Source organism: Choloepus didactylus, chromosome 8, assembly GCF_015220235.1.
Source record: "Choloepus didactylus isolate mChoDid1 chromosome 8, mChoDid1.pri, whole genome shotgun sequence".
Lineage (NCBI taxonomy): Eukaryota > Metazoa > Chordata > Mammalia > Pilosa > Megalonychidae > Choloepus > Choloepus didactylus.
The window spans coordinates 13,963,196-13,990,213 of NC_051314.1; the positions used below are offsets into that span (position 1 = coordinate 13,963,196).

Genomic DNA, 27,018 nt, shown 5'->3' on the forward strand with positions numbered 1-27,018 from the left:
TTTGGGGTGCCTTTTCTAAACTAAGTTTTAGAGCCAGATTATGAGCAAAACAAGGTCCCAGCTTGACCAGGATCCCAGATATTATTATCTACCTTGATTACTCATTACTCACCAGACTCAGTTCTCTTGGCTTCTGGTTATTTCAGAAAATGAGATTCACCCTTAAAAGCCAAATGTTTGCTACTAACTCCCCCATGAATGTTTCTAAAATATGTGCCATAGACTTGAAGAACAAAGTTAGATGAGGGTGGCAGAGCAAAAAGTGGAAAGAACCTTGATGATTTCATTGAGCCCCTGAGCTAACCACCTCAGGAGCCCTCCAACGTACCACTCTATATGAGAAAGAAGAAATCACCCTTATCGTTTAAGCCATTTTCAGCTTCTGCTTCTTGCAGCTGAAAATGCCTAAACTGATAGAGGTACTGTGATAAAGGGGGAAGCAGGAGGTGGCTGGGGAAGCTCCCCTGGAGGAGAGGCCATCTGGGTCGAGTTGCCCAGGTAATGAAAGGAGCTGCCCAGGTGATGTTAGACAGCAGAAGCACCATCCAGGATGTGAGGAAGTGCGGCACATTCTGGGAACTAAAGCTGCAGTTTAAACTGTGAATTCAGGAGTGGAAAAAGGGGAAGCTAGAGGCACAGGGCCTTGTGGCCCAGGCTGAAAAGTTGGCTTTCATCTTGGAAGTTATGGGGAGCCATTAAAGGATTTTAATCAGGAAAAGAACAGAGTAAGGATTAGATTTAAGAAAGGGCTCCATATCAGAGTGTGAAGGTGGCTTGGTGGAGCAAAGTTGGGGAGAAACAGGGGGAAGACACAGTCGTCCAGGCAAGAGGTGCTGGGGGATGGGGCTAAGATGTGAGGACAAATTTTAGAGGAATTTAGGAGGCAAAATGGGCAGGATTTGGTGAGTGTTCACAGAAGCTAAGGAGGATTCTGGGATGACGGGATTTCTGGCTTGGGATGAATGGGTGGTGATACCTTTTATCAAAATAGAAAAATACATGAGGAGGAGCAGGTCTGAAGGAAAACTGTGGACTCCAGATTGTACAAGTTGCCTGAGGAACCCTCTAAGAAGAAAAGCCCAGTGAGCAACTGGGTATATGTGTCTGGACTTGGGAGAGAGGTCCAGGCTGAGGATTGGGTTTCTAGAGTCATCTGAGTGTGCGTAGACTTGAAGTCATGGGTCCCTTGGTTTCTCTGACCCAGAGAAAGAGATGGGAAGAGAACTGGAGAGAGCTAAGTAATTGAGAAGCAATGATGACCTATTTCTAGTATCACTCCCAAGGTAGAAGAAAGGTGATAGAGTAATGAGTTTGGAGTGAAAAGATCTGGTGTCTAGTTGACTCTGTCACTGGCTGTGTGGCCTTGGGCAAGTCAATTAGCCATCTGAAAAAATGGGGATAATAATAACCACCTAGCACCTCCCAGAGCTGATGTGAGGCTCAAATGAGCCCTGGTACATGAAAGTCCTTCAGAGAGTGTGTATATTCTTTTATTACATATTTCTATAAGATGTGATATTCTTATGATGGAAGACACCAGCTCTGAAGAAGCCGAAGGGTTTATAAGTTCTTTCAAGTATTATATGTGTCTGTTTTTGAAGAAATAGAAGTGTGTCCCATATTTGAGTTCTAGAATTGCTGAGAACAGACAATTTTATAGTTTCTAACCTCAAAGGTGACTGCTGGTATCACTCAGGTTGTGTGGGTATGTGTACTCTCGGGGGAAGAGGGGAGAGAAGAAAATCTAGGTCAAAAGAAGAACTAGGAAATTCAGCACCCGGGGCCTTGTGTTCATATAAAGAACACAAGAACATTTTACTCCATGCCATCTCTCCTGAATGCCTGGCCTTGGAAATCCTTTCTCCCATTCCAGGGGGATGGGGTGTTTGGCCAGAGCCACAACGTCAGATACACAGGGGAGTGGGTATGAGGTAGAAGTGGCTGTTTGGAAATTGGCTCATCGCAGTAAGAACTGCCTTTTGTACTTAGTTCTCTGACCTGAAACCAGCTGTAATTTTAGTAATCATGGCTCACACCCATTTACCTCCTCTAGAAACGGAAAGATTATCCCACAATGCCGGCCATTTCTCTCCACCACTTGGTGCTTGGTCTGCCTGAGGTTGTGTTTCCAGAGAGATGAATCTGTAGGCTTTTTATGGCATATAGAAGGCAAGATTTTTAAAAGATCTAATTTTCTGCAAAGAAAAGTATTTGGGGGGAGGTGTTTTCCTCTTGCCGTTGTTGGCCCCGGGCCCAGACTTCCTGTTCTCATCTCCCCATCTATTCAGTTCCCCCTATCTCTTGTACTCATCAAGTCAACCCAACAAGGGGTTCAGCCTAAACAAATGAAGTTTTACACTTAAGTTTGCTATACCGTAATTCTCATAATGTTGTCTAAGAGAGTAATTATCTGGGTTATGTGGCCTGAGAATTAAGTTAGACATGGGAAGAGAAGGGCAAAGTGTACAGTTGGAAGAATTTCAAAATTGGATGGAATTATAGTTCTTAGAGGCACAGCAGAAATCTGGAGTATTGAAGAAGTTAATTATGTAGGATTAACTCTTAGTGCTCTTAGGTCACTGGTTGAGTAAGAAGAAATGGGTCAGGCTAGCAGCATTACAGAAGCAGGTAGAAATGGGCTGGGTCAAGAGATTTTTTTTTTTTTTTTTTTTCAAAAATGACTGGCAAATTCAAATAGGTAATGAGTCTTAGGCTTGGAGCAGGCACAGAGATTTGCTACATAAACATGAAAAACCCTATTCCTGACTTCTCACAAGAGAAGTGGGATCTAAGTATTCAGCAGGAGTTCTCTACCCTGTCCACTATCTTGTTTTCTAATCCTTGCAGTATCTAGTGAGCTTGTACTTTGTAAGGTGCTAGGAACACAGAGAAGATTAAGCTGGGGCTCTTGTCCCGGGAGCACACAGTCCGGAGAGGGTGGGTGATTGGTGAGCTATTCAGACATTTTGTTTGCACATTCTAACGAAAAACTGTTTAGTCTTTGGCACCGGAGATCAAACAAGAGACGAGCATCCCAGAAGTGAATTGTGGGGGCAGTCAAGAGTTGGCTTTGGAAACAACTGCGAGGACCCTGTGGCCTGCTACGCAGCTTTGGAGGGGAGGGAAAGATGCTGCAGTCAGTCCATAGGAAGCCACAGGCAGGGACAGTAACCACCACGGTGCAGACTTCCCATGAGGATCAACCAACAAGCCCCTCTCCATTTTTCTCTTTACCGGCACAGCTGCAATGGACAGAATGTGAACAGAAGGAGGAGTTTGGCTTTCTCATGAAATTTCAAATAAGCCTGCAGAAATGCAATTTAACAATTCAAGAAATAGGTGCTGAGTACCTATGTGGGGCCATGAGCTGTGTTAGACACTGGGAAGATACAGCGATGACCCGGCATAGCTCTGCTCTCGGGGAGCTCCCGGGCCAGGAGAGGAGTCAGCCATTCATTCATTCAGCAGCGTTTAGGAAGGGACAACTTTGTGCCTCCCTAGACACTGAAGCAGACACAGCCCCTGACCTTACAGTGCTCGGGCTGGTGGAGTAGCCAACACGCAAACAGGTAGTTAGGATCCTGCAGGGTAAGGGCAGCAAGGAGAGAGGGATATACAGGGTGCCTGGGAGCACTGAGGACAGCATGCCCGTAAATAACCGTCACATGAGGCAAGACCATAAGTGCCTCAAATGAAGTGTGTGTGAAACGCCGTGGAAGAGCTGAAGAGGGAGCGATTAATTTTGCTGGGGCTATAGGGAGGGAGGGGATCAGTGAGTGTTTCATGGCAGAGGTGTTGAAATACGCTTATAGGGAAGAGCTGAGAAAGGAGGGTGTGTGAATTGCAGTGTGACCTGGAGGCATGAGGTACACAAAGATGTGTGTGCATGCATGTGTGTGTACGTGTGTGTGTGTGCGCACGTGTGTGTGTGCATGTGTGTGTGTCTGCATGTGTGCATGAGTTTGAGTGGTAGGTTGGGGCCAAATGGTTTCGATTTCAATCAACTGGTAATGGGGCACCACTGAATGCTTTTGAGCAAGAAAGTGATATGATCAGCTCTGTCTTCCAGAAAGATCCCTCTGGGACTAATAGGTAGAATGATTGAAGGGGGAAGAGACAGACAGCAGTGGTGGCAGAGTCAGAGGGAGCAGGAATGAGTAGTCTTGATAATATGGTGACTGTTTATTGAGCATCCATTTTGGGCCCAGACTGTTAGCTCTAATCCTTTCCACAACCCTGCAAGAGTGATACTATCTCCATTTCTAGATGAAGACACTGAAGCCCAGGGAGAGCAAATGCCTTGCCCGAGGCCACCGAGCTAGTAAACAGAAATTAGCAGTGAGATCTGGCTGGCCCCGAAGTCCACAGTCCTTTTGACTGCACCACACTCCCTTCTAGTGAACAAGATTACTTGAGAGAGAAAGTGAAAAAAGACTATTCGGAGCAGAGTTAGGAGAAAGGCTTTGGAGTCAGACAGAGTTCCCTCCAGGTCCTGGCTCAGTCACATTCTAGCTGTGTGACCTTGGACGAGTGATCTCACCCTGTATCATCAGTTTTCACCTGCGTAAAATGGAGTGAAAAGTAGCCTTTACCTCATAGGTTTGCTGAGACATGGAAATAATGCCTGCAACCATTCAGCCAGGTCCTGGATCACCAGGAATTTAGGGATTGATGACAACTGAGGCTCCTGGTTCAGTGACTGACCTATGGTATTACTTAGAACATGGAGAGGGGAGCAGTTTGGGTAGAAGTGGGGTGAGGTGGGTGTGGGGCTTTGATTGTGATTCTGGACACTCCAAGTTAGGAGCAGATAGCCACATGGTGACACCCACAGATAGGTGGACAAGTGGGTCTGGACTTCAAGAGAGAGGTCGGGGCTAGAGCAAGAGCTGTGGACCTGAGGGTCTTCAGCACAGAGATGAGAGTGGAAGCCGGAGAAGTGGATGAGATGGCTCAAGGTGACAAAAGCAATGGGAAAGCCAAGGGCAAAACCTTCAGGGAAGCTTATATTTCAGGGTAGAGAGAGGAAGAGGAACACAGAAAAATGAGCCCTAAAAGAGTGTTCAGGAAGGTAGGAGAGGAAGCAAGACAGTGGATGGTCACCAAAGCAAGGGAGAAAAGGACGTTAACAGGGCCTAGTTCTAAGGCGTTTTAGTAGGGTCGTTCTATGTCACGTTAAGGAGATCATTGGTGGGCTTTAAAAGAGCATTGGGGGTAAAAGGCAGATTCCAGAGAGTTGTGGAATGAATGGAAAATGAGGGAGTGGGGGCTCCACTGTAGATAATTCCTTCTGGTATTGGCAGCAAAGGCAAGGAAAGAAGATGGAGGAGGAAGCAGAGTTGAGGAAAGTTTTTTTTTTTTCCTTCCCCTTTTCTTTTTCTGGGGAATACAGAAAAGTTAAGCAAGACATCAGGTTCTGTTTCCAATGGGAGATGAGGGGTGGGGACTGGCTCCTATCCTCTTTTGAATAAGGATGCTCTAGAGTGGCAGGTTTCATGGTTTCAGAACCCCAAAGACAATGGAGTGATTGCCCAGCACATGGGGAGTCCCTCTGTGATCTCAAAGATCCAAAGAAGTGAAAGCCACCTTCCCCTGGGTCGGCTGCTCAACCAATATTTTGACCTTGCGAAGCTTCAACACTGCAGGCCTACTCTTTACAACCCCATTACCAGATTGTGCAAGCTGAGAGCAATGGGAAGGCTAAAAACCGGGGGTGTTCAACTTCCAAAACAAGCAATTCTGCATGGTTTGCGTTTCACGGACACTTTCTGAGTCACCCCATCATATACTGATAATTACAAAGCATAATTCTCAGGCAGTCTGAGAAGGGCCGTCTGAGCAGAATGATCCCCACTTTACAGAAGAGGAAACTGAGACTCCAATTACTTGACTGAGATCATACGATAAAACCAAGACTCAATGCAGGGGTCACGATACCCAAGGGTGCTCTGAGGCCAGGCAGGGATCACTGGTGTCACCTACTCCCAAATGGCTTCTTAAAGGGCTTGTGCTCTTTTGCAGAAAACAGGGGCTAAGTAAGACGCAGAGTCTGAGAACATATCTGAGAAACAAGTGCAGTGCGTGGAAGGGGGGAGAAGTCCAAGTCCTCTTCAGCTCAGCAAGTGGCCACTACAACTCAAGGGCTGGCTGAAGACAAGTTTTAAGAGGGTCTGAGTGGCTGAGCATGCATGGCCTTTGTCAAGCCACACCTCTTCCAGTCACATTTTCCAGGCCACCCCCACCTGCAGCCTCTTCTTATAACTTCCAGCGACCCTGAACCTCATGATACTCCCTGAATTTGGCCCAGACTGTCCCATCTCTAAGATTTAGCTGGTGCTTCTGCCTGGACAACCTCCCACCTGGCTGGTCTGGTGAATTCATCTGAAAAAGCCCAACTCACCTTCCTTGCACTCCCTGACACTTGATACTGATATACATTCCTACAACCTTGAAAGGTGGGATCACTTGTTCCCTCACCGGTGCTCCCCGAGCACTCGGGTAAGAGCATCTGTAACAGCCCGTTGGCCGCTCTTCCTCCAGACCATGAGCACCTCAGGACAAGGGAGGAGTCTCGCCAGCCTTGTAATTCCACCGCCCAGCCTGGTGTCTGGCACATGGGTGCTCAGAAGGAACCCTGTTGACTACATGACCCTCCACTGCACCTCTTTTTTTAAAAAGAGAACTGTGTGTAGCTCTTGAGAGACAAAGGCATGGATTGTCAGACTCGAGTAACCTAAACTCCCCGTGGCTCCTCTGGGACCCACGTCACCTACCTTCAGGACATCTCCAGAGTGGAAGCTCAGCTCGTCCTCACCCGAGGCGGTGAAGTCAAACTTGGCAATGGCTTCCATCTCGTAACTTGAAGCTGGAAGAGAAACAATGGGGTCATTGTGCCTTTCTGCCAGGAGAGGGGCCACAGAGAAGTTGGTGATGTGCAGCAGTCTTGGCAGGTCCTAGGGGGGTGGTCGGATGTCTCCAGGCTGGGGCAGGAGAGGCAGTGCACAGCAAGGGCTTCTGTTGGTGGAAGGCGTGGCCTGAGCCTTTCGGATCTGGTTCCCCTGATCATCCTCTGAATCCCAAGAGGCCAGAAGGAGGAAACAAAGGCCACTGACAGCTCTTCCCCTCTCCTTTCATTTCCCTTTGCCTACCGTGGCTGGTCACCATTTCTGGGGCATCCCGTTTCCGGAGGCTAGGAACGGAAGGCTGGCTATTCCTTTAACTTGAGGCTCAAGGGGCTGGGAAGTCTGTTCTGTAAACACTGTCCCGAGGCCGTCCCTTGGCAGCTATATTTAACCAGGCAGCGTAAATTAGACAGATGCCATTTTCTCTTTTATATCTGAATCGTTTAAGAGAGCTAGACAGCACTGGCCAGTGGGGAGCTTGACGTCCTTCTGCATGGTTTAAGTGTAGAAAGCATTCTGGTCTTCAAGCAGGGAGTCTTGAGTGGTTGGATTCCTAATTTTATTATTTTAGGGTAAGCCAAGTACATTTTGGAAATCCTGATTTTAATATTTCTGAATTGAGTTAAAATACTGGCTCCTCTACTAATGCATGGGACCCGAGTAAAGATAAGCAAGGCAGCTTACACACTGCGATTAGTGTGAAATGTAGTTGTTTTTTTTAGGAGATGCAGGAATATAAGAGAAGGAAAGGTAGGTTGAGTCCTGGTTTTGGCGCTGAAGAGCCGTATGATCTCGGGCAAGAAATTAAAGCCCTTGGAGTCTTTTTCCTCATCTGTAAAATGGGGATCGTAATATTCAACCCATGATACTGTGAGATTAAGCTAAATAATGAATGCAAAGCATTACACCATACAAAGTTAAGTATTATTTGTATTCAAAAATAATTTTACAGAATGACTTTTTCCCTAGCAAAGGTAGTTTGGCCAAAAGCAAAGAAAGTTTCATTTTGATTTCTCACATCCCCTGCAATTTTTTTCTCATTGAAATTTGATGCTTATTCTCCATAATCATCAAATCCTTTGATTCTCTGCTAAGACAGCCTACAGTCAGGACACACACAGTCTTGAAAGCTTTTGTTTGGCATTTGTGTGTTTTTTGAAATGTGTCTAGGTCTCAAACTCTTTATTTCGGTTAGTTAACAAGTAACCTTCAAGCCTAATTGACTTTCAGTGACCAGTAAACTAAGACCACAATTGTCCTCTGGGTGGGAGTTTCAGCCCCAGTAGACCAGATCTGAGTAGAGAAGGAAGGTGGAGCGGGTGCAGCCCATGGAGATCGGAGGAGTCAAGCCAACTTCAGCAGTGGGCCTCGTCTCTGTGTTTTTCAATATTTTCTTGCTGTTCCAAAGGTAATTTGTAGATATGCATATTAACAATTCCAAAGATAGATATTAAGCAAAGCAAAAAAAAATCTCAGGAGCCAAAGTAAAATGTCATAGCCATGTCTCTGAGCCAAGATTTATTTCCAAACAATAAAAATAACACTTTTATATACGCTTTCTTCAAGATCTATCTAAGGCTAATTAAAATTTTTGTGACTGAGAATGACCCACTCAGCCTGAAGGAGTATCCCGCCCTCTTTAGTTAATGCTAAATGCCTTTTCTGGTTTGATTCACCTCAGTATTTTAACATGCAAAGCCCATCCTAATTAAGGCCTGGCCTCCAGTTTTCAGGGAACGGGCTTCTGTGGGTCACTGTCAAGGTATCAGCAGTGGACGTGGTCTTCTCAAGAGATCAAGTGTCAGGTGAAACAGCCCTGAAAATCAAGATCCCATTTCCATGCAAATTTACCTTAATAAGCAGGATGGAGACAAGAGGAGGGCAAATGCTAAACCTATTAGAAAGTCACATAAATTAGGGATGAAAAAAATATCTAAGCATGCTCTAGATGTGACCTTGAGCACAGGAAGATCTTGCCGACATTGCATGTAACTCAGATCAGGCCTGGGTGCCCGGCCCAGGCTGGCTGTCAGTCACTTCCATGAGACGGCTGAGGCAGAAATAAACTTGCTTCCCAAGAGCGGCTCTTTTCTCTGCTTTCCCCCCAGGAGGCAGGCAGTGTGGCAAAGCCCAGACACAGGCATTTCACAGAGCTCCCCAGCTTATAATATCAATTCTGGCTGAAAAAAATCAAATTAAACATGCCCACTCTTCATAAAATCATTTTAAAAATTTTTGTTTCATTCCATTTCCAATTGTGAAGCGGAATCTGTTCAGATGCTGTTTGGCAGGCAGCAGTGCTCAGGGTGGGGCGGGGTCCGCTCTGCTTTCGTTCAAAGCATCCGGCTTCACAAACTGTGAAGAGCCCCTGATGGCAGAGGGTGTGTAAATGTGCCACACCAGGGGTCGGTCCTCTGGGTGATCATTAAAATGCACGGAAATTTATATCCCATTCCATTAGTATCCATTAGTTTTCATTTTTAAAAGTTTTAAATTACGACCGGGGGTGGGGGGACGACAAACTAGCACGTTTATTCATTAGCTACGTATTTATATAACCTGTATCTGCCATCCCCACAGACTATGTTTGGAAAATGAAAAAATAAATGATGGAGATAAAAACCAGGTAGCAACAATCCCAAGAGAGAAAAGAGAAAAGAGAAGAGAGAGGGAGGAGGGGAGAGGGAGCGAAGGAAAGAGAGAGAAAAAAAGTACAGCATCAAGAATGCAATTGAGCTTTCTTGCTGCTGTTTGCAATTTCACTGCTTCTGACCTCAGGGGGAGATGAAGGGAGAGACCACTCTTCAGAGAACCTAACAGATGGAACAAATGTCCTTTCCCTGTCAGTCTCCAGCTTTAGAAATGGCTGCTTCGCTGCAAGCCATACATACTGAGAATCGGCAGCATCGGGTCCCCTCCGTCAGCCTCCCTCCTGCAGGTGACAGTGCCATTTGTCCAGGAAGCCCACCTCAGAACCATGCTGTGGTCTGGCCCCTAATGGCAACCCTGCTTCTCAGCAGCCCTCCACGTCTCTCTCACTACCCTCTTAAAGAATTGCACATAATCTCCGTTAGCGGCCTGGATCCACAGACCTGCTTCACCACAGGGCAGCACCACACGGGTCTGTCCCAGGCGTGATTTCCTCTGCCCTTGCATTTCCATTTCAGCGTCTTTCACCGCCAAAGAACCTGAAAAATATTCAGACTATATACAGGGAATGCTTAACAACTTCCAAAACATAGTCACCACAGAAGAAGAAAACAAAAGCCATGAGACAGCTCTTTAAAAACACTTCCATCTGAAAACCAGACTAAGTGGATTTGTCCAGAAACATGTATTTACCGTCCAAATGGTTTTTGGCAAAAAAGATCTTGAACAATTTCAGCTTCTTTAAGTTGGCTATGAATAGCCGAGGTTTCTGTTTTATGTATCTCTTAAAACGAGCAATTGCATAATATCTCAAGGCTATGAGAAGTTTCAAGCTCTGGACCCAGCAAAACAGGGAGATGTGTCCTAAATTGAATCAGTGATACCATTTCCTATTTTGTCGGCGAGAGCTCCAATTTGAATATTTATGATTTGCTCCAGTTTATGTTGTAATTCAGGTAAGATAACGTCTTTTAAAAAAAGAGAAGACAGAAACATTGCTCTTTATAAGTAGTGCTTGTCGCATATTTTAAGGAGATCAGCAGCAAATGTAATTTTTATTAATTTATCTTGTGCATGAAATGAAGTGTTAGAATAATGAAGAATTTACATTTTAGGACTTTTGCTGCAGCTACCGAGAGGAGCTTAGCTAAAAATGTACAATTACACCAGCTATGTAACTTCACACAAGGCAGACTTAGAATCCACAGCCTTTGCATTTGTCAGGTAAAGCTTATCTTGGAGACGACAAGAAAGCAGCAAGCTTCCTCCCCCAACTGAACTGACAAGGCCAGCTCAATTCCTTTTCAGAAGTAGGAAACCTTACACTGCCAGAGGAAAAAAATGATTATAGCTAAGCCTCACTGTACACAATAGGTATGTTCTTGAAAAGTTATTTTGAATAGAGTATTTGTTAATGGAATCATATTAGCATGCATTGTTGAGGCTGACTCTATAAAGGAACCCTGTGGTGAATCCCTTTATAAAATGAAAAGAAAAATTTGTTATGCAAATAACTACCTCTTAATTTTTCATTTTAAAAGACTGGGTTTCATGTATTGAGTCCTAGAACACACCTGTACATCCCCTCCAGCATCACATATACTGGGCTAAATAAATATTAGTCTCTCCTCTTTTTAACTCCCAAGACACTTGCAAAACCTCTCCTATTGAGATATCACATTCCACTTTGGGGTGTATAGACGAAGGGTCGTTTAACCTTTGCTGTAAAGGACCAGAGAGTGAATATTTTGGCTTTGGGGTCCCCAGGGTCTCTGTGGCAACCCATCAGCCATGCCGTCATAGTGGGGAAGGAAGCCTTAGACAGCAGGGAACAAGTGGGTGTGGCGAGTGCCCATAAAACTTTATTTATGGACATTGAAATTTGAATTTATATAATTTTCATGCCACAAAATACGCTCCTTTTGATTTTTTTTCAACCGTTTAAAAATGTAAAAGCTACCTTAGCTCACAGTACATGCAAAAACAGGCGGTGAGCTGGATTTGGCCCACTGGCTGTAGTTTGCTGACCATTGGTGTAGACAACTATATCTATACCCTGTCTCCCCTAACAGTTTGTAAACTTCTTGAGGGGAAGGGTTGTAGCTTAGTGGACAGAGCATGGGCTTAGGTGTAGACAGACCTGGATTCAAATCCAAGATGTGCCACTTACTTCCTGAGTGTGTAGTTTCCTTTTCCACTGGCTCCATGAGGTGGGTTGTATATTAGTGTGCATAAAGAACCTGGCACATAGTAGGTGTCCAATGAAGGGTGGTGGTTGTTGTTATTATGTATTCTTAGATTCCCTACAATACCTAGCCAGTGCTTAGTAGGCATGCAGTAAGGGTTTGTTGAATGAATGAAAACATGATAAATGACCTGCCATCACAGTTACTACTATAATTGATTTCCTCAGGGAAAGGGTGGCAGCAGAAGGAACCATTTACAAGGTTCAATTAATTTCCCACTCAAAGGTGACCTGACTTCTTGGCAAAATCAGTCAAAGATAATGAAACACAAACCCAAACTAAGACGTCTGATTTATTTAATCCAATAGAGGGCAATGGTGCACCCCAAATCGTCAATTTCATCTGGTAACTTTTCTTTGCCTCTCGAGTCCCTATAACCTTTATCTAGACAGGTTTGGTGACTGTCCTCATTGTCTTTTGTGAATTTTAAGGTATATATAAATGGCAACATTTCAAAGAGTCTAAAAGTCATAAAATACAGAATTGTTTAAATGGAAAAGAATTGGAAGTCATCTTCAACTCATTTTCTGATGCTTAAATTCACTCATCTCAAGGTGACCAGCCCCTCTCTCCTGCTTTTATTTCCAGGTTAATGATTCTGGGTTGAAAATCTCTACTGTGAGTTTTTCTTTTTCTCTGAACCTTACAGCTCTGTTTGGGGCCTGTCTGCCTTAACCTCTGCAGATTCTACTTCCTGTTACTGGGCATTGAACACAGAACAGCCACTGAGGAAGGTTACAGATGGCTTGAAAATTTCTAAGCATACGATCAACAGCTACCTTTCAGGTCACCTGTTGGCAGCTGCTTAAATATTCCTCTAGAGACCAGAACCAATCTAGAGTAAAAAAAATAAATAAATAAATAAATAAAAGGCTGAGCAAAGGCAAGAGAAAAAAGACTGGCCTTTTCCCATTTTGGGCTCTCAAACTGCAATTCTTTTTGCTCTATTCTCAACCAGCAGAATCCCTGCTTACAGGATACCTCTTAATCAGCTGGCCATGTTGGCAATGTTAATCTTCTTACTGGATATATAAGAAGACTTAACTATTTCTTTACTGTGCTTGCTCTTGAATTACTTCTAACTCATCCTCTGGGGCCTTGACATCAGAGGTCCTCAAATCCTCCTCTATTAAGATCCACCTTCTGCTTTCTCTGGAGACTTGGATCTGTGACCAGCTGCAGAGGGTGCAGTGGCAGTTGGAATCGTAGCAGCTACAACCAACTCAGGTAGGGCCTCCGGCTCCCCCCACCCAGCCTGCACCAGATGAGCCTGCAGATAGCCGTGTACTTGGGATGTGGCTATCAGGGGCCTCTGCTTGAAAAGATTTACAGCCAACAGTCTCTATGCTTATCTGGACTCCCCATGTCAGAGATGCAGACTGTTCCTTTACACATTCAGGATCCCAAGAGAATAAACAGCCTTTTCAAGAGGACCTGGCCTGTTTCCATAGGTGCACTCTCTAAGGGATATAAACATTACTGATTTTACTGCAGCTTAAGTTAGCAAAACAAGCAAAATATACCCCACCAAATCATTTCTGACTAGTTGGCTGAGATTTTATTACCCTCTAAAAGCCTCCATTTTATGTGACTTTGCAGATACAGGACATTCTTATTTTTCTCTTGTCCCTGGGTGACTCATTCTTTCCCCTTCCTAAGCCTCAGGAAAGCATAAATCCCCTGGCATCACTGAAGGGGTGAACACATGGAACTGGAGAGGGCCCTCTGCAGCTTGTCCAAGAACAGTAATTCATCGGTGGCTCGTTGGCCGATGCCAGTCTTGGAGTTGGCAAGGAAGTGGTTTATGAGCAGGAGTCATCGGGGTGCTCCCCATCTCCCATGCATTCCTGAACTGTGTGCAGGTATCTTCTTAGTCCCCTACAAAACAGTTTGTCCTCTCACTGCTTTGTCTGCTGACAGTGGCCAACAGAGCTGTCTCTGATGACAGGTGACTAATGGACAGGTGACTTGAGTGAGATTCTGAGCCGTGCGTGGGCTGGGACGTGAGCTCTCGCCTCCCAGTCTGGGATGGGCCTCAAGCTCAGCCCATAATTGCTCACAGGGAGACTGGCCCCTCTCTGCCAGTGCACCTCCTGCAGACCCTCTCCCAACCCCTTGGGGTTTCAGTCCCACCTGGGGTACCTAGCCCCACCTGGACCCTTTGACCTTGCCTTGTGATTATTTCCTATTTTCCAAGTGGAACCATTTCCCCAGTTAGAAGATACTTGGCTTTCAGGTTTGGAAGTCAAATAAATATAATGTTTTTCAAAGGCTTACCGAAGCAAACTTGATACAACAAGAGAGTCACTCTAAGTCCCCTATATCCTTATTTAATAAAACTGCTGTTCTGCAGGTCCCTTTCATTCACCGTGGATTATAGAGATTTCATTAGTTTCAAAGATGCTTTTCTCTTTTTAATTAGTTCCTCTTTTTCTGCTTAAGGATTTTTTTGTTTTGATTTGTTTTTGTTTTACTTGCCACCCCCCAAGTGGTGGTGGTGAGAGGAGAGGGAAGTAGACGAGGTCCCCTGCAGGTCCCTCCCCCAACTCACTTTGTACATTTGTTGATGCTCAAGACAAAGAGCCATTTGCTCTTCCTTCTCTGGATTATTTACCTTACTCTTTTTTTAAAATTGAGATGAAATTCATATCACATAAAAGTTACCATTTAAAAATAACCAATTCAGTGGCATTTAGTACATTCACAATGTTGAGCAACCGCCACCTCTACCTAGTATCAAGTAATCTTTTCATTACCCCAAAAGAAAACCTAGTATCCATTAAGCACTTATTCCCTTTTCCCTTCTACCCCAGCCCCTGGCAGGCACCAATCTACTTTCTGTCTCTATGGATTTACCTATTCAGGATATTTCATATAAATGGAATCATACAATATGGGATCTTTTGTGTTTGTCTGGCTTCTTTCATTCAGCAGAATGTTTTTAAGGTTCATCCAAGTTGTAGCATGTATTTGTTGTAACGAGTATCAGTACTTCTTTCCTTTTTTATGGAAAAAGGCTGAATAACATTCCATTGTATGGATATGCCACAATTTTCTTCTCCATTCATCAGCTGATGGACATTTGAATTGTTTCCACCTTTTGGCTATCGTGAATAATGCTGCTATGAATATACGTGTCCATGTATTTGTTTGGGTCCTTGTTTTGAATTCTGTGTGGTATATACCTGTAACCTAGAAGTTAAGAGTTGACAAATAATTATGATTACTGAATCATTATATAGATGCCTTGTTTACTTTCTAGTATATTGTAGAATAGCCTAAAATAAATGCCTGAATCCTCTGAAATTCACTGAACTGTAATCCAGATACCCTGATCTTTGAAAATGATTGTATCTTGATGATTGTAAAAGCCTTGTGATAACTCATAATTGGCCCCCCTTGTACCCCTTATCCTGTTTTACAACTTTGAAGTCTTGTGATCACTTGTGTTTAATGAAGGAAATTGAGTCAGCCCAGAATTAACCCACCCCAATTCCTAAGCTATCTTACTAGATGAAGCCAGATCTAACCAAAATCGGCCCACCTACATGTGCAGTAGCTTAAGCCTTAACCTATAAGAGATCTAAACCTCATTATAATACTAAAACTCATGCCCATTAACGTGTTATAGCCGCCATTTTCTTACTTATGCTCTGTGATTAGGCATGCAATCAATCTGCACATGCTCAATAATTAAATCATCTCTAACTTCATGTGGAGCCATTACACTCATTATCCTAAAACCTGCCCTTCTTTTGATGCTATAAAACTCTCAGAGTTTGGGGAGTTTGGGAAATAGGCTTTAGGCCCAGAGGCCATCTGTTTTCCTTGCTTTGTGCTTGGCAATAAACTCTTTTTCCCTTTGAAACCCCAGTGTTTCAGGAATTGGTCATTTGTGCACATCAGGCCACATTTGATCAGTATCATACTTAGGAATGGAAGTTCTGGGTCTTACCTTACTCTCGCTCAATCAACTCCAGTCTGATTTATTTAATCTAACTTTTTTAGTTCAAAGCACATCACATAAAATCTCATTTGTCTTCAAATATTTTTGGCAAGAAAAGTATATTTTTCTTTAAGTATAATGTATATAAACAAATTCTATTATTTCCCTAACTTGCCTCTGTCAGCAGGGTGAGGCTGCACTACACAGTGAGAAGTTCTCAGCACGTGGGTATCGGAGAGACCTGGTTTCAAATCTCAGGTCTGTTGCTTACTTGGTAACTGGGTAATCTTATGGTTACTGGTGCCTCAGTTTCTTCACCAGGAATTGAAATAATAATCCTCATCCCACAGTGTTGCTGCGAAGAGGTTATAGAATGGTTGGCTCATCCCTGTTGTTGAACAGTTTAGTGTTCCTTTCTCCAAAGCATTTTTGCATTTCAGTTATCTACCATCCTTTCTTGTAGAGAAAAAAAATTCCAAACATTTTTTAAAAAGTGTAAACCCATCAACCATATACTCCTTTTCAACTTTCCAGCCTCCCTTTTCCTCACTTACCCTGGGCAAGCGCTAGCTTCTCTCTACTTATTATGAAGTTCTGATTGCAATGTTACCAGAAGATACAAAACATTGTAATAGAGACAACCCTGTAAGAAAAGGGTGAAGACAGCAATAACCAGGGAAGTGGGGGAACGGAAGGATTGAGAAACAGAGAACTGATTTGGTTTCTAAACCTTGCCGTCCCTCACAGAGCTCAGCCACCGTTTTGTTATCTTTAAATAGGAAGCACTGATGGAGCCTTGTCAACTTCTAGAAACAGGAACCAGCTAAGAATGAGTCACCATTTATTGATAGGGTCTATCATCATGTGCCAAGGACTTTACCAGCAGTCACCTGTGCAACACGTGCTATTATTGCCCACATTTTATAGATGGGAAACTGAGGTTCCAGATCTGTTGGCTCCAAAGTCTGTGCTCTCTTTACTTCACCGTGCTGCCTCTCCTGCTACTGACAAAATAACCGAAGCCCTGCTACCAGTTCCAGAGAATTGCTAACTAGCTTGGGCCCCTGAATCTTCCTGGGTGCTGTCCTTCAGCCAAGAAATTGATGGGAGCAATTCTCACATACCCGAGGAATTAGATCCCATTAACTCCCTGGTGAAAGACTGCAGTAAACTCGGCTGGTCTGGACCTAGCAATCAGGAGCTTTAAAGCAATTGCAAAAAAGGAAATTTCAGCTAATAAACTTCCAAGCTGCTCTCCTTTTCCTTTCTTTTGTTGCTTTTCTGTTCTCTCTCTTTTCTCTCTCTCTCCCTCTCTCTCTTGAAACAGATGTCAGAGTTTTCTATCTTTCCCATCATCAACTTTCTCCACAATATATTTTGCTTTCTCCTTGAAACAGCCGTAAAAAACTTAACATGGACCTAGTTAGAAGTGAATCTAAAATGCTTTTGTTTCTAAGTCTCTTAAACTTTCCTTATTAAAATGACACCACAAAAATGTTAATCGAAAACAACAAAAACAAAACAAAAAACCCACCAAATCTGATGAGAGGCTTCTAGCCTCACTCCGCTGGGAGACTGATCTATCTTTTGCCATTTCTTCATTTTATCCTTATTGTTTCCTAAAGCAATACCCACCGTCTACAGAAACATCATGAATCCTGCTGGCAAAACCCAAACATAAATGAAGCATTAAAAGTACCCACCCGGAATCAGAAGTCATTTAATGAGCCCTGTTAAAAGGGTAGAAGGCCTGTAGGGTGGGGAGAGGATGTGAGCAGAGGGCAAGAAAGAGAGAAACAGAAAGACAGACATTTTACAAATCCCTAGGCTTCATTTTTTTTTTTTTTCTTCCCATTTTCTATTCTCATCATGATTTCTCCTCAAATGTATCACCAGGATTTTATGGTCCTTTCACGTTCTCTTTCTCTTTTCCCTTCTGTTCACGTCATGTTCTTTTTTTTTGATTTGGGCTCTGAAAGCTTGGCTCAGTTATCACATATTTGAAAACCTCCACCCTCTTGCTCTATTGTTATTAGTGCGGTAATATTGTTCACAAATCCTACAAATCTGCGCTACTTCCCCTCTCTTTCCCCTTAGGATTTGTGTTCTTTGCTACCTTAATTATTATTTGGGCAAAGCACAAAAACGTAGAACAGATGATTGCATGACCATAACCACTTTAATCTTTTTGTCACTTTAATTTATACTCCCCAACCCCTGATTATTATTGGATTGCTGGTCATTTTTCGGTTCCCTGGTCTCAAGGCTTGCAAAAGTGGACATTAACCCCATAAAACAGCATACTTTGCTTTGCTCAACCACTGAAAAGCTGGAGGTAATTATATTTTTATATGTCAAGTCACCCTGTAAAGGTACTAAAAACTTGCCACTGAAAGGGATGATATTGCAAATTACTTATAACTAGCCTTTTTTTTGGGAAAATTAGATCTTCATAAGTTGAGATTCCTTGAACTGAGGCACACTTGTATTTACCTTGTTCAAAATAGTTCACTTTTTAATTGCCAGGTTCAATCAATAGGGCTTCAAATCCTAGATTCTCAAAGTTGGAAGTGTCCCAGAAAGTCCAGTCTTTCCCCGGTTCACTGAAATGATAGCCAGTGGGCATGGGGGAGAGATGGAATTCAAAAGAGGGCCTAATGGCTTTCTGAATTGGGTATATTAAACCCAAGCATTCCCTGATAATTTCCTTAGTTTGAAATCTGCCCTAAGAAGCAAACCATATGAAATGAAGGCTAGAAGTCCCAAATTCTTCTTGCTTCTAAGCTTAAAAATCCCCAGTGTCTTCACTCATTCTCAGATCCTTGGTCTCCTGGTCATTTCCTCAGGTCACATATCAGTTTTTCAATGCTATTCTCAAAATGCACTACCTAGAATTGAACACAGCATTCTAGATATGGTCTGAGCTGGGCTGGGTAGAATGGGACTACTGATTGCTTTATCTGTAGAATTTTTGTAATTGTGCTACATTATTGGCTGTTAGGGAGTTAAGCAACAACAACTACAATAGAAACTCAAGTGTTTTCCAACATGAAGAGCTGTCAAGCCAGGCTGCTCCACTTCTTCAATGGATTATTTTTCGGAACCAAAATGCAGGGTTTCATGTTTAACCTTTTGACTTTCATCTTGGTTTTTGTTCTTCCCTTTGGCCAATTGCTTTTGTCCATCACAATTCCTTTGAGCATGGATTTGTATTCCTACCCTCTGGTTATCTCTCCCAGCTCTTTCTTCATAAGTAAACTTTAGCCCTTTTGGTCTTTATTCCATAATAAATGAAACAAGGTCTTGGAAGCCAGGCAGAGCTGGGTTCAAATTCCAGCTCCTTCATTCAGTAACTGTGACCATAATAAGCAAGTTGGTTATCTCTAGACCCAGTTTCTTTTCCTAAAAACTCCCTCCAGATTGGCATTAACCCTTTCATCAGCATTCTTTGATTATCAACCTAATCTACCAGGTTATGTAATTATCACTCAGCTTGAATTTCTTCATTTTGTTCACTGTGATATCTTAAAAAATGGGCCCAAATGCCTTGCTGAAATCAAGATGTGCCACGCTTGTGACCCTTTCCTGATATGCCAGTCTAATAACTCCTTAGGAAAAGAAAACAAACCATAATAGGGCCATGTCTATCAGGGCCATACCTGGGGAAGTGCAAAGTGGAAGTAGTTCAAATTTTTCGCTCATTTTCCCTTTTTTGTGTTTTCTGTTCCCCTCTCCCTTGCCCCCTGCCCCCCCCCCCTTTTTTCCCATCCATTGAGTTTCCTTTTGTTAAGTCTTTTCAGGAGGCTGCTGTCCCCTTAGCTCCCCTGTCACCATCCTCTATCCACCCATCCTGCCTGCTTGAAGGAGCAAAGATCCTCTTGTGATGAAACTTTGACACACACTCTCTGTGGGTCATTTCCTATTCAGAATTTGTCAATGATATCACATTACCTCCCAGAGTCACTCAAGCTTCTTTTGTCATTTAGAGTCTTCAGCAATCTCTTCCCATCTTGTCTGTCTAAAATGCCTTCAAAACACTACCTACCCCATGCAAACATGCTTTATTAAATGAATTCTCATTGTTCTCATTCTTGCCTCTGAGATGGTTTTCCTTCTGTCCTCTAATTCAGGCTGTTGTGTGCAGTTGTGCAGGTTGTTCACTGCACAAGGACCCGTGGCTGAGGCTGCAGGGGGATTGGGCTGTTGATTAAATCCATCCCATGTTCTGCTACTCAAGCTGTGAGTCCTGGAGCAGGGCTGCATCTACTTAGAGTTAGGGCATATTTTTCTTACTTAAAGGCAATTGGTCTAGCTTTAATCTCTCCTTCAAGGCTTTCCTTGGGGCCTGTCCCTGTCATACCTTGTGCTTTCATTCTCTTATTCTTTTGGGGTACTTGGTGTACCCACCCCTTGCCTGGTGCTGCCGCCATCCTGATGAACGTGGACAAGCACATGGGCTTTGCAGTCAGTTACTGGCGTTCAAATCCTGGCTCTATCATAAGCTATCTGGATAACCTTGAGCAACATAATTAATCTCTTTGAGCCTCAGTTTCCTTACCTTTGAAACAGGAACAATAATAGCATCTGTGGTATGGAATTCTTCTGAAGAAGTGAATGCATCCATACAAACAACTTAGTATGTTGTCTAGAACACAGAAGGCACCCAACAATTGTGAGTTATTATTACTTTTATGCATATTCCTCAATGGCTCACAACTATTTAGCCACTTTGGGACTCATAGGATGTATGAAAAAGAAAATGTATACCTCTCCAAGTAGGGTTGCCAGATAAAACACAGAACACGTGTTAAATCTGAATTTCAAATAAGCAGTGGATAATTATTTAGTATATAAGTTAGTATATAATATTTTTAGTAATAATTTTAAGTATGTCCCAAAAGTTTACTTTTCCCACAGACATATCAAAGGTGGTAGACTGAGATGCAGTTAATAATGGCAGGGAGTCATTTTATTTTTCCACCTTTTCACCTCGATTCTCTCTGTCCCCCCTTACTTCACCCAAATGCCTGTTCCACATGTTCTTTCATGAAAGCAGGGGAGTGGGTGAGTATTTAGGATCACACCTCAGGTCCTGGAACAAAGTCTCTAGATGTCCTTATGAAGGTTGTGGTTTGCTTGGAGAAGTATATATTTTCTCATTTATATATTCTCTGAGCCACAAATTATCATACCCCCTATTTTTTCTACCTTTCTAGGGTTGTTTGCTACTTTTAATATCATGTGGTTCAAAAGGCATTATGTATTCTGAATACTATGTGTTTTGATAAGTAGGTTTTATATATTGGGTTTTCTGTTTCTCTAAGTGAATTTTCTTGCAATCCACATTTGTGGTAAAGCAGGAATCCTCCAAGTCCGCCTACATATCCTGATACTTCTCTTGTGATTGTTCTGGCATTTCACATAGCTATTTTCAAATTCACCATCTACTTTCTCATACCTATAACTTGTCAAATTTTTCCATGTTTGGCATTTGCACCATAGTAAAAGATTCCTGGACACTAGCCCTAGTAAATTATTAGTAGTTCCATCACGTGGTCACCAGGTTGACATTTACTTGTATCACCCGTGTATCTAGTCCTCATGACAAATAATTCCTTGAATCAGTGGATACCTCATCCTTCTTTTACATGATTTGTGCCTTTCTAGAACCTTGTCTCTTCCTGAAACCACTTTAGAGGAAGTTATTAAACCACCAACAGGGTAAATGTGATTCCATTCTTTTAATGATCGTCTCTTTTTTTTATATTCTTTCACCTCAAATCCTTCATTACTGACTCCTTGCCCAGATTCTTTTTTCTCATTCCTGGCTCTGTCTGAAGGCCATGACTTCTCTTTGGCTTCGCCTTCAGATATCCTGCTGTATTCTTTCACTGGGCCCTCACCGTGCTCATCTCTCTCGGTGAATACATGTTTTTATGTATTCACTCACAAACATCTGAGCCCTACTCTGTGCCAGGAACTGTGCTGAGCGTGCAGATCTGGAGTGGACCAGCCAGTCTTAGACCTCAGACAGCTCACAGTTTTGTAGGACAGACAGATGAGTCAACCAAACAAGTGAGAGTAGTGTGATATAGTTGCAAAACCTAAAGTGGTCGAGGAGCAGAGAGGAGGGGATCAGTCCAGCCTGGGGAGGAAATGGATGCAGGAGGGATCGAGGAAAGCTTCCCAAATGAGGTTACAATTGAACTGAGTCTTCAGGCCTCAGTGTTAGCCAGGCAGAATAGAAAGTACATATGTCACAGATAAAGAGAATGATGTGGGCAAATGGGATCGGGAAACCTTCAGCTGTTTCATTACAGCTATCATGGCCTGGCAGGACTTGGGATTAGAGATTCGGGGTGGGGGGCAGATCATGGGGGCCTTGCATAGCACGCCAAGGACTTTGGACTAATTTCCACTGAAATTATTTGTAAAATTTGCATTAGGAAATGTTCAGTCTGGTTGGCACTGTGAAGGATTGGAGGGCAGGGTGAAGCAGAGATGGAAAAACTACTTCAGTGGTTTTTGCTAGAAATAATGAGTGCCTGAACTGTGGCAGAGAGAGACCATGCCATTTTTCTTGACTTTGGGCCTTTGCAAATGCTTTTATCTCCACAATAAGTGCTTTGTACATGTCATCTCATTTAATATTTGCAAGAACCTGAGAAGTAAGAACTATTATTATACCCAATAGACAGATGAGCAAACTGAGGCTCAAAGAGATTAAGTAATTGCCCAGGTTCACGTAGATCAAAAGTGGTGGGGCCAGCATTCAAACTCACCCTGTGCACTTAACCAGGGTTCTCTGCTATCTGAACCTGTGAGATGCCAGAACCAGAACTTTGCCAGAGCTTTGACTTACTGACTGAAAGTGGCACTTCTCTGAGAGGCAGAGAAGTGTCTAGAGAAGTGCTGTCCAATAAAGAGATAATGCAAGCCACAAATGTAACTTTAAATTTTCTAGTAGCACATTAAAAAGTACAAGGAGGTTATTTTTGGTAATTTATTTAACCCAATATATCCAAAATATTATCATTTCAACATGAAATCAATATAAAATTTTATTTATGAGATCTTTTGCTAATTTTTTTTTCCAAACTAAGTCTTTGAAATCTGATGTGTATTTGCACTTACAGTACATTTCAGTTTGGACTAGCCACATTTCAAGTACTCAACAGCACATGTGGTTTGTGGCTACCATATTGGACAAAGCGGTTCTAGAATGACTCTCAGATTTTTGCTGTGGGCAATATGGCAGATGGTGATAGCATTTCCTAAGATAAAGGAATGTAGGAAGAGGAGATAATTTGGGAAGAGTTTGAAAGGCTTGTGTGACATCCAGGTAAAGTTTCCCAGTTAGGGGTTGAATATGTAGATGTCGATCTCAGTCAAAAGAGCCGGATAGAGACTTAAATCTGGGGGTTATTTCCCTATAGATGGTTGATAAAACCCTGGGTAAGAAGGAGCTCATGCAGGGAGATCTTGTAGGAGAAGCGTTTGTAAACAGTGGGTGGGGTTGGGATACCTTGTGCAGGTGAAGCAGGTGAGGCAGCTCCTCTCTGAAGGGGAAGGAAAGAGGACAAGGTGAGTGTAGATACAGAAGGGAAGTTTGTAGGTAAAGGGTGGGGAGACGCAGGAAGCAGGTGGCCTTCCAGCCTGATGTTGGCAGGAGTTCTCTCAGTTCATTCTATTTTCTTTCTTCTCTCCCATAGAACAATGAGCCCTAGACTTCCTCCCTGAATGCTCACAAAAGCTATGTGTGGAAAGGAGAAGAAAAGCAAACAAAACATAAATTTTTGTCCAGTCAGGGACTAAAGCCAAGATCAGCACTCATTTCTTCTAATTGCTACTCCATTCTCTCTCTTTCTTCTTTTAAACTTTTTTAGAAATACTCCCTGAGTAAAAAGAGTCTGAACAATGCAAGAAGTAATGTCTAACCAGGTCAAGAGCTTTGGGCATGTTCTGGAGGTCTTAGCCCTATAATAAATGACATGCATCAAATACAATGGTAAATGTCTCTTAAACGTCCAGGTCAAAAATACATGAAATGGATGCATAGACAAATAAACATATGATCAAGCAACTATTGTAAGATGTTAATAGCAAAATCTATGTATTTGAGTGTTCCTTGTAAAATTCTTTCAACTTTGCTGTATGTTTAAAAACTTATAATAAAATTGGGGTGGAAAAAAATACCTTCTTATAGCTATATGTAATTTGCACAACATTGTGCAGTTAGACCAGGCCCTTTACAGTCTGCTTGACTTTACAAAACAGCAAAAATGAACAGACCATTCTGTTGCTCCCATCAGCATCTGTAACAAGGGAAGTGCAGCTCACAGCGGGAAGCCGCATGCCCACGTTTGCACTGCTGTACAAACCAGCTCTCCCTGACTCGAGAACTCAAGTTCGATTCATGTGCCGCACTCTCTCTTGGCAGATGGCTAGTTCCTACCCCACCTACACAGCAGAAAACCAGCGGATGAGGTGAGAGTCAGCACTGAGATGGCCAACTCCGTCCAGCTTTCAAATGGGGCGAACTTTGGACGAACCCACAGTGTCCAACAGGTAGGCTCCTCGGCAGGTGCCGGGGGGTTTAATTGAAACAGCTCACGAAACAAATAGGCCCAAAGGAGACAGTCACGTTCCTCAAAGGCAGACTCCAAGAAAGAAAGAGCAGAGAAATCTCTTTGCTTCAAGGAAACAAAAACCAGTGAGAGAGAATTAAGCCAACTTGAAGAGAAACATTGGTCCCAAGGTTGGGACAAAGCAAATTACCCATTAGAGAGGGAGCGAGGAGAGGGGAGAGCGGAGTGGGGACAAGGGACAGTGGTGAATGGAGAGGGAGAAGGAGAACCCCTGTGCCTCTGAGTAGTAATTTGTTAACGGGCAAGTATAGAATGGCTTTCTTTCTCCCCTGGAGATAAATGAGCTCTAGTTTTCAATATATATATATATATCTGGCAAGAGGTGGAAGACAGCAAACAGAGGTGTTTCATCCACTAAAATATGGAAAGCAAAGGAAACACATTTTCTGGTAGCCTGGTGAAAGGAGATTGGCCAAAGGAGGAAAATTTAAACAGGAAAGGGCAGGTGGTCAGATGTCTTTCGGAAGAGGGATCTCTGTAAGTGACCTTTCTCCCACACAGGTGCCTTATTTATTTAGTGTACCGACACCTTCCTGCTTACGTCTTCATGTAGCCCATCTACCATACTGGTAATAATATAGTTTTGTCAAATTCGAGAAGGCAGCCTGAGAGCAGTTTGCAATTGTGAAGACAGAACGTAGGGAGCAGACACAGGGAGGGGTCCCCTCTACCCTGCTGTAATCAACAGAGAAGGGTCCTGAGAGCCAAGTGCTGAGACAGCAGCATACATGTGACAAGGGGCCGAGGAAAATAGCTGAAATCCATTTGGCTCCATAAATGGCCATTATCAAACAGTCAAGGGTGAGGGGAAAATGTCATGCATTTGCTGGACTGGCCCGGCATGCACCAGAGTTGAAATTCAGCCCTGAGAAGAGTTTTGTCATTGATCTGCCCCAATAGCCATGGGGTTCGGTCATTTGTAGCAGACCGCAGCCATTTGTTTGGGGATGAATAGACGCAGCCTGCATTTTAAAATCTGTGCAGATATGTAAACAGATCCTGCTCTTCAGCCAGACAACAAGAATGTCATCAGATGTGACTTAAACATGTCTCCTTTTTTAGCTGTTTAAATGTGAGAAATTTGTCCCATTTCTAGTCCCCACAGAGGACTATTTTTATCCGGGTCTTTCAAGCCCAGCTCTGAGACACATCACAGGTACTCCCATAAAAGTTCCATAAGTGACAAACAAACCCAATGCCAGACTGCCTTGCACTCCCAGGCAGACAGTGATGGTGGTCGGTGCTTTGGCAGCAATATTCACTGCCATCACTTTGAAATGCAGATAAGCTAAGTGAGGGCAGCATGGCCAACAGGGCCGAATTAAAATGTGATCAATGTGGCATCTGGCTTCTCTTCTCTATTCAACATTTACAGAAGTGAATACGATAAAAAAATGGAGAAGTGAGGGGAGGGAAATAAGGAGAGACAGGGCCCCTTCTGGGAAAAACACTTCTAATCCTGAAATCACTACTGTGCATTCCATCTCAGAAAGCTGGTGACCCTTCTGCTGGACAGCAGGTGACACGGTGGGCTTGACCCAGGCTGGAGGCAGGGCAAGGCTGGGGGGTGGTGGCAGCTTCTTCCTCAATCTTTCTTTTCTCTCCCTTTCCCATTCCAATCATGATAAATATATTTATACTCACTTGATTATGTCAGCCAGACAATGCTCCCCTAATTGGCAGTGATCAGGGTTCCAGAATTGCTTGGGTGAACCTGCTGTCTCGCTATCAGGCAAAGCAATAAGGGGCCACTAATGCACTCCCCATTAACAATTTCCAGTGGAATAAAAAACAATCGCCCGACTCGTGCATGGCAATGGATTTTCCAAACCACTCCTGAGAGTCAGCCCTGGAGGAACTCAGAATTACATGAACCTGTTCAGCATAGAATGCTTTTATAAATCTTCCCCACCCCCAGCTCAAATGCACAGGGTAAGAAAAAAAAAAAAACACATCAAAAGTATAGCCACTTCCTTCTGCATGAGGTTCTTCTGTTCTTTTGCATCACCCCCCCCTCCCTTTTTTTTTTCTTTTCTTTTATAGGGCTTAGGGAGCAACTGTCGCTTTTTGGTCCTTCGTTCTTTGTAAATTTCAGGGACATCTGGCAGGCACACAGTTTACTGCATTTGCTAGCTCTGGTATTTGTAGATATGCGTGTGGTCTCTGCTGGGTGTGCGTGTTAACACTCTACATGCATAATTTATATGAGCATAATTTGGAGCTTGAGTGCATAGGTACATTTTGACATTTAAGTGCAATTTCCACAGTGTTGATCACAAGCAGGTGCTCAATAAATATTTATTAAATGAATGAATGCACCAAGAAGGCAAATAGGTAAATGCCATTCATTCATTCATCATACATTTAAGTGCCTAGTGTTTTCAGGCACTGTGCTAGGCACTGGGTATTAAATGATGCATATCCAACAGTCCCTGCCCATAAACAGGCAATTATAAATCATCATGGAGACACAGTGATTCAGCCATGTGCAGGGTGGCAGGGGAGCTCCAAGGAGGGAGGTTTTAGCCCACGAGGGGAAGGGCTGAGGCTGCCTAGGGTCTCCTGCAGGCCATAAAGGATTCCAGGCTAAAAGGATGGCACAGTTGATGGCGGGAAGCAAGGAACAA

The 27,018-nt window shown here is 43.2% G+C and overlaps 1 protein-coding gene across 3 annotated transcripts in view; it reads right to left on the minus strand.

Annotated features, from left to right (window-relative positions):
- Nucleotides 1–27,018, minus strand: part of GRAP2 (GRB2 related adaptor protein 2) — a 60,645-nt gene that overhangs the window by 12,083 nt on the left and 21,544 nt on the right. For all 3 annotated transcript variants that reach the window (XM_037847236.1, XM_037847235.1, XM_037847238.1), the window contains one exon: nucleotides 6,774–6,865. In XM_037847236.1, coding sequence (XP_037703164.1) covers nucleotides 6,774–6,851 — 78 coding nt within the window. In that variant the 5' untranslated portion in view covers nucleotides 6,852–6,865. Of the gene's footprint in view, nucleotides 1–6,773; nucleotides 6,866–27,018 lie in introns of those variants that run through there.